Raw genomic sequence first — 13,849 nt, 5'->3', positions numbered from 1 at the left:
TGGTTTTATGATGAAACAAAACCAATAAGTGACAAAAAGCAGATGAACAATTAAATAATGCAACCTTGTTGCAGTTTCATTCATTACAGTTATTGGCCTATCATGTATTTAATATAAGACAGAGCACCATCAGAGTCTTCCATTTGAAGTTACTCAGACATTCTCTGAGTTGCAACACGTTCGTCATAATGCAAACATCCACCATATGAAGAACCACATTTGCTTATTAGCGACAGACAGCACACAGGTTTTGAGGTTTAGGAATCGGAGCGAAGCCCCATTTAGCTTCAGAAAGTCCAAACTCTGAAGAAGAGCGGTGAAGAAAAGGAAGATATTCATTCTGGCTAGATCTGCAGGTGCATGGGTAACTGGTTAGGTCAACTAGCTGAACTGGAGTTTGTGCTGTCTATCACCCACTCCATATAGTGCTAAGAGGATGTACCTTCAGAAAAGGGCATGAAGGCATCTCTCCCGATGAATGTACCATCTTCATCCAGGAAATGAGAAGGGTTAAAACTACAAGGGCTCTCCCACGCATACAGGACAGACAGAAGAGGGAAACCCGTGGCTTTCTGTTCCTCAAAACAATCTGGAATGTTCACAGATGCAAAAAAATGTTCATAAAGCAAAGATCAATGTCTGACACCGACTTCTTTGACAAAGAAGCCACGAATGAAGACATACTGGTTGTGTGAGGGATAGCAACAGGCAAGATCTTAGGCAGTGTGTGTTTCACAGGGTTGGCTAAGAATGACCAACTGTATTAAAAAAATGTGTTTTGAGTGAACTTGCTCTTCAATCCAATCTCAGCTGTGTTCTGACTGTAAATGAAACCTACTAAACTTCCTGTTAGGGACAGCAGTGCCTCAGGAGGTAGAGTGGGTTGTCCAGTAATTGGAAGGTTGCAGGTTCGATCCCGGCTCCCACCAGAGAATGCTGCTGTTGTGTACTTGAGCAAGACACTTAACCCACCCTGCCTGCTGGTGGTGGTGGTCGGAGGGACCGGTGTTACCAGTGTTTGGCAGGCCTCACCTCTGTCAGTGCGCCCCAGGGCAGCTGTCGCTACATCATAGCTTCATTACCTGTGTAAATGTGTGGATGACTGATTGTGATGTGAAGTGTCTTGGGGGTTGTAGAACCCTAATAATGCACTATACAAATACAGGCCATTTACCATTCCTTCCATATGATCTAATCTCAGCTCGATCTTAGAAACAAGAGATGTCAGAAACGAGATTCTAACATCATGGCAGTTTTCCTGAAAAGTGGGTTTTCCCCAGTGGGTGGGGATTTCAAGAGCAGCTCTGAGTTGGAGGAAGTCATGCCTGACTAACAGAGCTATGAGTGTTTCTACAGGTGATCAGAAACAACTGAAATGGAGGGTCCCTCAGGGATCTGTTCTGGGTCCCCTGCTCTTATCTTCTCCCACTCAGCATGATCTTCAGCAGGTGTGGTACTGACTTCCATTTGTATGCTGATGACTGCCAGATTTATCTGCCATTAAAAAAAAGGGGTAGTCTAGTTTGATTTAGTCTCTGGTGGAATGCATGGAAGACGTGCGTTCATGGTTGTCGGCCAACTTCTTAAGTTGCAATGAGAGCAAGACTGAAGTCATCGTCTTTTCACCTAATGGCCATCAGGCATGTAGCATAGACCTCTTATCAATAGCACCATTTGAACGCAAAGTGGTAACTGATCTTGGTGTGAGATTGGACTCTGGACTGACCTTTGATGCACAGGTGAACTCTGCAGTAATATGCTTTTTTCAGCTCCGGCGCCTTGCAAGGATTAAGCCTATGCTATCCAGAAAGGACCTTGAGATTGTAACATCTGCATTTGTGCTTTCCAGACTCGACTACTGCAACTCTCTGTATGTTGGTCTGACCACTTTACGCCATCAAAGATGCAGATGGTTCAGAATGCTGCAGCGAGATTCATTACCGGAGTGAAAAAATGGAAGAGCATCACTCCAGTATTACACGCACTGCAGTGGCTTACGGTTAAACGTTGCTTTGAGGTCAAGGTTCTTGTGTTTACATTCAAGTCACTAGCAGGGACTGCACCACCTTATCCATCATCACTACTGCAGAAACACGCCCTGCGCTCTGCTGCCAACAACCTACTGGTTGTTCCATTAACCAAGCGTAAAAGTTAGAGATCGAGCTTTTATCGCTTTTGCCGCAAAATTTCCACTTGAAAAAAGACTCACAACTACACTTGGGGCTTTTAAAGCAACATTGAAAATGCATTACAGACTTACAGCACACCGTTAGGCCTCTGTTCTGATTGTTTTAACCGATTATATCAACTGACCTTGTGATTTTATTGCTTTGGTACTTAACATGAATTAATGTGTAGTACTTTTTATTTTAATGTTTGTTTTTACGCTGCTGTGTTCAGCGCTTCGGGCTGCATTGATTGGCAGCAGGAAGGCGCTCTATAAACAAATAAATGAAAAACGAAAATGAAAAGGACCAGTGGTGACATCAATAGAGGCTTAGAACAAGGCTGATGCTCTGTGTGGTTACCATGATGTCTGCTGATTTAACCTTTTACATAACAAAGACACAAAGTTCAATCAAGCAGGCAACTTACAAACACCCACCCTTCAGTTTAAAACTCACATCCCTGTTAATAAAATCTCCGGAACTTCCCAGCACCCCCACACCTGACATAACAGAAAAGTCCAGATCCCCCAACACATGATTTAGGAGATTAAGGGGTGAGGGTCAGGCCTTAAACTGGTTTCAGATCTAGTTCAACTTCTAAAGTTACAACTGGTGAAAAGATAAGAATGTTAGGAAGAGATGGAAAACAACCCTTTGGCATCTTGTGACCTGAGAAAATGTTTCTGGATTAGAGGAGAGGCTGTGTTGCCGTCAGATTCGGTTTATCCATAGAAACAGAAAAACAGAAGCTAGAAGAGTTCTTCTTTGCCTGATTTCAGCCCATTCTCGTGCAAAAGGCATATTCTGCTGGTGACAGAAAAGCATCAACGGGCACAAAAAGGAGCTAAAATCACCATGGCTGTTGTATTTCTGTCTAAAATAAAAATAAAAAAACAATCTTCTCCTAAATCAAAACCAGACCTGGTGAACACAAACTCGACTGATCAATGACAAAAGAGACCAATGCTACAGTTTTCTTTTTATGCTAATTTATTTCTGCAATAAACAAAGACTACCGTTTAAAATGGTTAATAAAAATATATCAAAGTATTCACGTGTGTGTGTGTGTGTGTGTGTGTGTGTGTGTGTGTGTGTGTGTGTGTGTGTGTGTGTGTGTGTGTGTGGCCTAACACTTTCCAAATAGTTCAGAATCACACAAAGGAGATGCTTCAGATGTTCACTAGCGACGGACGGCACACAGCTTCTGAGGCTTAGGGGAGCGGGTGAAGCCCACGATGGGGGTTAGATCCAATCCATCTTCAGAAACTCCAGGTGGAGGAGTGAAACGAAAGTGTTGGAAAAGAGACGTGAAAAAGATGAAGACCTCCATTCTGGCCAGACTCTCTCCAAGGCACATCCTGCGACCTTCAGGAGAGGTGAAACAGATTACTCTAAAATATTACAACCAATAAGATCTTTAATAAAAAGATATTTCTGCCTGTTCAAACATTTTCACAAATGAATTTTGTTTTATTTCAAAAAGGGAAAAAAATGACTATTCTGCCAAGTACCTGCAGAGAAAGTCAGCAGGGCGTCTCTCTTGGTGAATTTACCATCCTTATCCAGGAAACGAGAAGGGTTAAAAGTGTGAGGGCTCTCCCATTCGCTCTCATCGTACAGGACCGACGTTAGCAGTGGAATAACTGTGGTTCCCTGCAAGTAGAAAGAGAAATCAGGTCTCAAGAAGAGCAGGTTTCTACAGGAAAGGTAAATTTTATTTAAAAGTAGTAAGCAGAGGTGTGGACTCGAGTCACATGACTTGGACTTGAGTCAGACTCGAGTCATTATTTTAATGACTTCTGACTTGACTTGATAAAATCTATAAAGACTTATGACTTGCGACTTGAATCAACTTGCATCTGTTGACTTGAGGATATTTTACATTTTGGCACAAAAGTGGCACGACATGGACAAAAAACACTCTTCGTTCTGGGGTTGATCTTGTTCTGCTGAATGCAGCAGCACTTTGTTTATAATCAGCTTCACTTGCACTTTCTACTTGTTTGCGCAAATAAATGAAGCTTTAAGAAGCTTTATTTCTGGAATGTATTTATTATCATTGTCATTAAATTGAAGTGGAAAATTTGACTTGAAAATTCAAAGTTAAGGACTTGGACTTGACCTGGACTTGACTGGAAAGACTTGTGACTTGCAAAGCAGTGGCTTGGTCACACCTCTGTTAGTAACCAACAGTTTAAACAGCTGACCTTTTTGATGGAGTAGCCTTGGAAAGTGACATCTTTGCTGGTTGCATGAGGAAGAGCGATGGGAAAGATGTTTGAAAGTCTGTGTGTTTCATGGATGACAGCATCAGTGTACGGCAAGCTCTTCCTGTCCTCCATCTGAACCTGCCGGCTTCCAACCACCCTGCTCAGCTCCTCCTGGACCCGATCTGGAAGCACATGAAAATTTAATCCAACATGTGAGCAGGTGCGCAAGTTCAATCTAAACAGAAACTACTTGGGGAATGTTTGTACCTTGTATGTGAGGGTTTTTGGCCATGTAAAGGAGACTCCATTTCACTGTGTTTGCTGTGGTGTCGTTTCCAGCTTCCAGTAAATTGGTCACACTGTACAGCAGGTTCTCATCGTGATAATGCAAGTTTTGGATTTCTGAATCCTAGTAAAACTCATAAAAAGAGGAAATAAACATTGGGTCATTTACAGTCAGAGAACGGTCCAGTGCTAGTCAGCTCACCTCCAGTTGTTTCTTTCGGATCAGAAAAGCATCAACGAAGCATCGGCACTTCTCCGGGTCCAGAGTCTCCTTCAGGTCTGCTATCAACTTTCTGGCCTCTGCCATGTTGCTCTCCACATTCTTTATCAACTCTCTCCAGTTTTTAAGGAAAGGGCCCAGCCAAGGGAAAAAGTTGTAAATCTAAAGAGGAGAATAAAATTCATTTGAAAATTTTCAAGAATCCAGAAGCAGCTAAGAATCTGCAGGTCATCATTCAGTCATACCCAGACAGAAGCCGATCCGGTCAGAAGGATTATGTCATTTTCTCGTTGCACCATTGCTTGGAAAGCTGGATCATTATAATCAAATCTTTTTGCAAACATTAAAGTTGAGATCACATTTGCCGTTGCATAATTAATAGCCTTGGTGTTGCTGAAGGGTTTACCTGTCAAAGAAAAACAAGTCAGGTGAAAAAGGTGTGAAAGAAACTGCAGCTGTACCTAAAAACAGCTGCTTTGGCTAAACATGCACAGCTCAGAAACATGTGTGCATTAAGAAATAAAGAAAATGATCTTTCATTTAGCACCTCTCAAGACAAAAATCACTGAGGTTCTTCAAGAAAACGAAAAATTTAACTGTAAAAAGATTTTTTAAACTATTTCAAAAACCAGTTTAAAAGAATAAACTTAAAAAAGGTTGTGATTAAAAAAATGTAAGGAAAGGGAGTGAGAAAATGGAGAAAATGAATGAGAGCAAAATCAGTGCATTCCAGGAAAGGCGGAGTTGGTAGAAAGAGCAGAATAAGTAGAGGGTGGTGATGAAGTTCACACAAAAGCCAGCTTGAAAAAGTGAGTTTTCAGCTGCTTTTTAAAAAGGAGACCACTGAGTCCACCGATGTCAGGCTCAGACATGAGAATCCAGGGCAGGGGCGTGTCCAAGGGGTGGCCTGGGGTAGCACATGCCACCCATGGAATCTGATCGGCCACCCCACTGAATTCCCAATAAAGACTTGTCCACAAAAAGCTTGGGATAAAAAAATAGAAACATAACCATTGGTGCCACCCATGCACAAAGAAGGGTGCTACCTGGGCCATCCCATTTTAAAAGACCTGGGCACGCCACTGATCCAGGGTGAGAGCTGGGTCAAAGGTCACACCAATATTCCTAACAGAAGGTTTGGTATGAGAAGAAAGCTGACCAAGAGAGTCTCTGACTTTGGGAACCAGCTTAGCCTTATCTTCATTCAGCTGTAGAAAGTTCCCAGCCATCCAGGTTTTAATAGTTTCTAAGCAGGTGTGTAACAGCTGCAGCTTAGACATCTCATGGGGGTTACAGGAGATGTACAGTTGGATGTCATCTGCATAAAGATGGTAGGAGACTCCTTTAAAGGAGCTCTGGATGTGCTTAAGAGGAAGCAGATAGAGGAGGAAGAGTAGAGGCCCCAACACAGAACCTTGTGGGACACCATGGGTAAGGGAGGTGGTGGAGGTCATAAACTTGGAGATGGCCACAGAAAAGGAGGGCTCAGACAGACAAGAGGAGAACCACTCCAGAGCAGATCCTGATAGGCCTACCCAGTCTCTCGGCCTCTTCAGTAGCAGGTGATGGTCAACAACAGTGTCAAAGGCTGCAGTCAGGTCCAGCAGGACCAGAAAAGAACAGTCCCCTGCATCACTGTGGGTCAGAAGGTCATTAGACACCCTAAGAAGAGCTGTTTCAGTAGAATGAGCTCTACGAAGTCAACCCGACTAGAAGCTATCATAGATGTTATGTTCATCAAGAGCAGCTGTGAGTTGTTTAGCCACAGCCTTTTCCAAGATCTTGGAGATGAATGGAAGTTTAGAGATGGGTCTGAAGCTGCTATGGAGAGAGGGGTCAAGACTCGTTTTTTTAAGAAGCGGGTGGATTACAGCGTTCTTAAAGTAAGCAGGGACCTGACCAGAAACCAGAGAAGCATTAATTATAGAGAGCATGCTGGGGCCGATGGACTGAAAAGCACTTTTAAACAAAGATGAGGGTAAGATGTCGAGGGGGCATGCAGAGATCTTCATAGAGTTAACTAGTTTGGTTAACTCAGGCAAAGAAACAGGAGCAAAGCTATCTAGGATGACGGGTTGGGTTGGAGTTGGGATAAGTAGAGATAAGGCTGAAGGAGAGATGCTAGATCTAACCTTATTGACTTTGTCCACAAATAAAGACAAAGTTTTCATATTCTGCATCAGAGTGGATGGAGACTGTAGGAGAGGCAGGAGAGACAATACTGTTGATGGTGTTAACCCCCAGGTGGGGAACCCTGTGACGTTAGTTCCTTAACAGATCCAAAACAACCCTCACACTACAGAAGAAATAATAATTCCCATCAAATTAATCAGCAAACCCAGCACTACAAGGCTATCTAAACTATTTTTACCATAAAATACCATTTTTACCATTTTTCCAGGAATAGGCTTCAAAATAGGCATAGGGCTGGCATTCCCTTTGCTCTGGGACACCAGGTTGGAGAAATATGCAACCATTACATCTGACTGCAGAGTTAAAGGATGTCAGAAGATCCTTTAGATGCAGCAGATGGACATGGAGAGGAGTTTTCTTCCACAAGAGCTCAAATTTTCTGCAATGTTGTTTCAGGCTGCAAATGCTGCCGTTAAACCAGGAAGTAGGGTTCACTGCAGGAACTGATCTGGTTCTGACAGGACAGATGTTGTCCAGGATGGAGAGGCAGGGCTCGTTAAACTGAGAACACGATACTATATAATTCATTAGTACATAATTATTCCAACATTTAAACTGGATCCTATTGTAGCGTATTTCTACGTACTAGAATAAACACTGTTGTAGAATAAACGTCAGTTGTAGATTCTGAGAATGATCAAGCACATTAGCATATGAGCTTATATCATGTATAAATATCCAAGATACTTATATAATCGATAGAAGTTCATACACCAACCTACTTGGTCTATTTTTAATCCAAAGATTTAAGTTTAATTTAAGATAATTAAATTTAATAGCAAAAATTTATTTTTGAATCAGAAGTTAGGAATCTTTGCTTTTTCAATAACCAGAAATGTGTATACCTTTCTGTGTTTCATTTAAAAATTAAGCAAAGTTTAAAAATGAAGAATTTATTATACCAACAACTTTAAACTTGACGATTTGAAACGACAATTTAAATGACAATTAAAAATGACAATTCATGGATGACAATTTACCATCGTTGATATTGAAACTTGTTTAAAAAGCTCTACCTGTGTCTGGATGGAAAGCTAAAATGAAATGAGAGCTTGGATGCATGAATGCCAGAAGGTTTCTTTCAGAGCACCCCCCCCCCCCACCCCCCCACCCCCCGCGCACGTGCCTGGTCTGATGATCTGATCATCAGAACCTGACATCATCATGATCTGTTCCTGACAGCCGCTGTTTCTCCCTCCCCAACCCACCCCACGTGCCCAGCATTGCGCTCTGCGTGATAATTAAACTGGCCCAAAAGTTCCACCTTAAACCGGTTCTCCCACCATGACCACATACAGGCCAGCCTGGACATGCATCTGTGGCCAGAGCTTTCTTCTTTTTCAATCTCTCTTTCTGCTCCACCTTTCCTGGTCCGTCTGGGTCCATTTTGCCTCTGGGGCCGAAGGTGCGGTGGCGCTGTAGCCGCTCTGGGGTGGTGGGTGTCTGCTGCGCCTTGCCAGACCCCAAAAAAAGTGAGAGGAGGGGTTGTCTTTGTGCACAGTTTGCTCCGTTTGTGAGAGCATCAGGACCGCAGATGCCCTGATGAGCTGCATGACGGATTGCTCATTTAGATATTACATACGTCATGACCGGCAATCACTGAGCGGGCCAGTTTAACGGCCAGGCCACCGGGAAATCTCCCGTTTCTCCCGATTACCAGTCCACCACTGAAGAGATGTGTGTTAAGTTAGAGAATGAGAGGAATGTTAGAGAATTATTGCCAACCGTAAGGAGAGTTTGGATCCTGGAATATGCAAATGTTTTATTGATGCATTTCTCAGAAAGGGCACTTTGGGCACATGGGACAAAAGGGGCAGGGTCTCAAGCACCCCCCCCCCCCCCCCCCTGCACGTGCCTGCCCCAGATCCTCAATATTAGCATCAAAAAGATGACCAAACTCAAACAAGGTGGTGTCTTTCAAAAAAGCATCACTTTTAGGGTTAAGAGATTGAATACTGCTCATCAGCTCACAACTGGTCTTTGAAAAACGTCTGCTCAGTTCACTTAGCATGCAGTCAATGACAGGATATAAAAAAAAGACCGATAAGTTTCTTTGTCAGACGCCAGCTCCCTCTGACCAACTGAGCTTAGTACGTGGTACTCACAAAGTCTGGAGCTTGTCTTTATGTCGTTTTGCTTCCGACTGTGTGGCAGCATCACACAGATGTTCAGTACTTCCCCCCACAAGTTGTCAAAAAAAGGATTCCTGTCTGAAATCTGTTAATGTCTACACCAATCGTTCAACTAAATCTGCTGCTTTTGAGAGGTCAACAGTTGAGGACTGCAGCATATCTGAAAGAAGCTTTGTTTCTCCGAACAATGTACGGAGCGTAACAAGATGCACAACAAATTCTAGGTCAATCTGTGCCAGAAGACCTCGAGCCTCAGAAGATTTTTCTCCCCTGCGCTCTTGTGCAGTCTCTTGCAGGACACGTTTTAGGGCAGGTAATCTGTCCATTATGTTGCGTAGAGCAATGAATTGGCAAGCCCATCTTGTGTTACTTAATTTTTGTAGCTCTCTTGTGCTGCCATACATCTCATTTTGCACAGCCAGCCATTTGGGGTGTACATATGAGCCAGAAGTAAAAACATAGAGACTCTGGCCTAGTCCACACGTAGCCGGGGTTTTTTGAAAACGAATATCCGCCCCTCCAAAAACTTGCATCCACACCACCGCGTTTTAAAAACAAACTCTGTCCACACGTACCCGGATAAATACGTTGTTAAGGACATGCCAGACCTGTAGGCGGCAGTACTTCCCCCGTTCTTAACCTCGTCCTTCGTCTGTGGTCTTCCGCAAGGAGCAGTTATTCCACTTGCAAAAACAAACAAGCAGAAAGCGCTTGGACAATTGATGGATCGGGTAGTGACAGAGCGCAGCTCTGAGGGCATCCATGATGCCAGCTAGTGTAAACACAGGTCGCACACGTGATGTCAGCATTGCTTTGTCGCGGAAAGTGACGTTGCGGACCTTAAAACTCCGGTTTTGTCTGTCCACACGCAGACACCCAAAACGGAGAAAACGCAGATCTTCACTTTGGCCGGAGTTTTTAAAAAGATCCGTTTTCGTGTGAAAAAAATTCCGTTTTCGTGTGGATGACAAGCCAAAACTTAGGAAAATATCTACGTTTTGGCAGATCCCCGGCTACGTGTGGACAGGGCCTCTGTAACAGAGCAAAAAATTCCTCTGCTTCTGGGACTGCTTTGATAGAATCAACTAATGAGACAATGGGCACTGCAATGGATGTAAAATGCAAATGGAGCCGTCTCTTTGATTTTAGCCTGGACCCCAGAATGCTTACCATTCATTACAGCAGCACCATCATATGCTTGGCCTGTACGGTTGTTTTTGTAGTCTAACCCATGGCGTTCCAAGGCCCACTGCATCTAGTCCTTCTGCAGATTCAAAATGGAGAAAACTTTCCTTGATAGCTCCATCATAATAGTACCCAAGTATGAATGATATCTGTTTGGTCATGAGTCAAGACGTGATGGCAGATTACCTTCCTTGGATAAGCTCTGTGTTGGATGGATAAGAAGGAAGTTGACCTTCTGGTTTACTGAACACACCTTACTGATCATCAACCATAATCATAATTATACCCAAAGCATGATAATTCATTTCAGTAATTAAAAATACATTTATACTGAACTAAGTGATTATTTATGATGATTATAATAACAATAATAAAGTCAAATAATTTATTAAAATTATTATCTAAATTATCATTGTGAAACTTTAAGTGTCCTTCTTCTGGGACGGAACAGCGGCAGATAAGGATGATATATTCAGCAGACAAGGGTGATATTCAGCCGCCATCATGACTCCTGGATTAATCTGTAGAACCAAAAGTTACAGTCTGACCCAGCTTGACCTAGCTGGGAAAATGTGACCTTTGTCACAAATTAGAGGACCTTCGTGATGCTACACTATTTATTTACACAAGTCTTATAATGATAATGCATATAATTTTTTTAAAGAAACAATATTTTGTTCTACTGATTTAAAGTTTTAGGACTTTGAATGACTAGTTAACTCTTCATAAGGAAAATTTTGATTTGCAGCTTAAAACTTAAAAATAAAAATTTAAAGATGATAATTTAAAAAAGAAAAACTATTTTAAAAGTTAAAGTTTGGGTAAAAAGTTAAAAGTAAAAATATTTAATACATCTAATTATTTTGAATTGAACAAAATGTTTTGTGCGTGCCTTTTGAATGGTTACGTGCATTGTTATTCAGAATGAACCACTTCTGAAATGAAAATTTACCTTCAAGTTGTTCAAATTCTTCAATTAAGTAGCGACATTCCTCAGTAATGATCCCTTCACTCATCTTCCGGCCCATCCCAAAGTCTCTCAGTGTTGTCAGAGCAAAACGCCTCATTTCTTTCCATGTGTCTCCGTTGGAAAACAAAATACCTGAAAACATAAAAATCAGTTAGATTGATTTAACAAGGTTTGAATAAATGAAAACTAAATTCCCACCATGTCTCTTGGTTAAATCATTAAAAGCTGGAGTGATTTCCCTGTTTCCAAATTCAACGGCGTGGTTGACCAGAGCCTGTTTGACCGTCCTGTACCCAGCCAGAACCACCATCTTCTTTGGTCCAAAGTTCACTTGGAATACTGGTCCATATTTCTTGGACAACTAGAAATAAAATGTATCCAAAAGGTCAGGTTCAAGTATCACTGTCAATTAAAAGCAATTCATAGTAACTCACATCAAACAGACTTTGGTCCAGGTTTTTTAGATCCACCTGAAACAGGTTACCAAACAGAGGAAAACACCTGGGTCCAGGAGGCTCCTTCCTGTCACTGGAGCTGAAGATGGAGTAAAGTAGGTGGAGAACCAGCAGAGCAACAAGAACCCCAAACAGTGAGACTGAAGTGGGGAGTTGTAGATCTTCAAACATTCTTCTTTTTTATTCTTTATATTCCAGGGAATATGTCTTCTGATGTCAACACACCAGTTGGGATTCCAAATCCCTGCATGAGATCCAAGAACATTTACCAGACAAATCACAGCAGGACCTGCTGGTTGGACGAGGTCTCTGAAGATCAGCAGAAAACTTCAGAAGAACAAGAGAAATGTGTATTCACAAAATGACGCGTAAACATTTAAACTTGCGAACATGATAGAAATGTTTCATTAACTTAAAAAGGATCAAAACAACATTTTCTCTACAGATGACTACATTTAAGAAGTGAATTAGAGGTCTGAAATTATTATCAGTTTGTTCTTCTTCTGGTGTTTCATTGGCGGTTGGCAAACAACGAATGGTGCATTACCGCCACCAACTAGTGTGGAGTGTGGTCTGGAACAGCGCTCATAAAATAAAATCAAACATGGGGGAAAAAATATATATACATACATACATACATACATACACATATACATATATAAATATACCTCAAAGTCTCCCAAACATCCTTATCTCTTTCAAAAACTGAAATAAAATCTGAAAACAGTCACTTTTTGAATTCTGTCTCAATAAATCAACAAGATCTAGTTTCACTTATTATCAGTGTGTTACATCTGTCACAGCATAATTTGAATGATGAGTCAGTTTTCAGCAAAAACCAAGAAGCTTGTGCAGCTGCGTTTAATTTAAACTGATTACCACACGGTTAGCTCGTGGGCTGATGCCATTTAAGCCCATTCTCTGCACTTCTGCTGCATGAAAAAAAAACATTCCAACTCACCCAACCTTCAGCTCTCCGGTAGTCTTCTCTCTGGAGATTTAACACAACCCTGCTTGTTTCTTGTCTGTTTGCTGGTGTTATGCTGAAATTCGTAACCCTGCAGACAAGGATTTAGAAACTCCACCCACTCCACGTGATGTGGGAGCCATCCTTTAAATGTGCTGACCCATTATGACCTTACAATACATTCTTAGCACATTAACACGCCTCACCACTAAATGTGAAAATGATTTATTTTTGCTCCAGTCTGAGCAGAACCTCCAGGCTGTAAATGCCCTTTTGCTTTATGAAAATGTGACATCAAATATTTAAATTAATTCTTCATCATGTGATCGTTGATTTGAGGCAAAGTCCCTTTAAGATGAGATGCTTCATTTGCACTGCACTTGTAAATGCTACTGTTGATACTCACCTGTCTTACCGGCTTGCAACCAGACTGTTTTCATTGTCTTCCAGGAATCCAGGTCCTAGTTTCTACTCCTGCCTTATGCATGACTCTTTCTGGGTACATCCCAGTTAATTAGAACGTCATCAATAAGTTTTTAGGTCATAGTTTCATAAAAAACATAAAACATGTTGATGCAGTACACATAGTGTTTATTCTGCTATTAGAAACACAAATATCAGATTCTAAGATCAAAGGACAGCAGGATCTTTGTGTTTGTGTCTATTTTGAAGGGAGAGGACTGCATGTTTAGCCTCTATATGGGTTTAGGTTAAGCTAGGGTTATGAATCTGTGATGAGAAACAGCTGTTGTTTGGTCTTTGTTGAAACCCTACAGATTTCTCTGCACCACATAGGCAACAACAAAGAGAGTGTTTGATGCAAGTTTGTAACCCATGTAGCAACATCCTAAATCCATCATTGATGCTGGACTCCAACAGCCATTTTGCCCATATAATACCAACCATATGTCAGGAGGCATAAATCCATCCAGAGTAGCTCAGCTGTTGAATCTGTATTATCACAGCCTATTAAATACAATCTGGTCCCTAAGTGAGCCTGCTTCAGCTCAGTATTTGTGAGAGCATCTCCACTCATCAGCAGAATCTCAGAGGGACTACCCTAC

At 41.8% G+C, this 13,849-nt stretch overlaps 1 protein-coding gene across 1 annotated transcript; it reads right to left on the bottom strand.

Moving 5' to 3' along the window:
* Positions 1-2,232: 2,232 nt before the first annotated feature.
* LOC107376468 (cytochrome P450 2K1) lies at positions 2,233-13,781 on the bottom strand. The gene is made up of 10 exons (XM_015945567.3): positions 12,780-13,781; positions 11,798-12,062; positions 11,562-11,724; positions 11,346-11,495; positions 5,129-5,289; positions 4,866-5,045; positions 4,646-4,787; positions 4,376-4,560; positions 3,680-3,821; positions 2,233-3,533 (listed from the first exon to the last, which is right to left on the bottom strand). Exons 2-10 carry the CDS (start codon positions 11,987-11,989, stop codon positions 3,349-3,351), a joined length of 1,500 nt encoding a protein of 499 aa, XP_015801053.1. The 5' UTR covers positions 11,990-12,062; positions 12,780-13,781; the 3' UTR covers positions 2,233-3,348.
* Positions 13,782-13,849: the final 68 nt, after the last annotated feature.

Source organism: Nothobranchius furzeri, chromosome 12 (genome assembly GCF_043380555.1).
Source record: "Nothobranchius furzeri strain GRZ-AD chromosome 12, NfurGRZ-RIMD1, whole genome shotgun sequence".
Classification (NCBI taxonomy): domain Eukaryota; kingdom Metazoa; phylum Chordata; class Actinopteri; order Cyprinodontiformes; family Nothobranchiidae; genus Nothobranchius; species Nothobranchius furzeri.
Note: the sequence above shows the minus strand (reverse complement) of the source record. Positions and strands in the feature narration are given on the sequence as shown.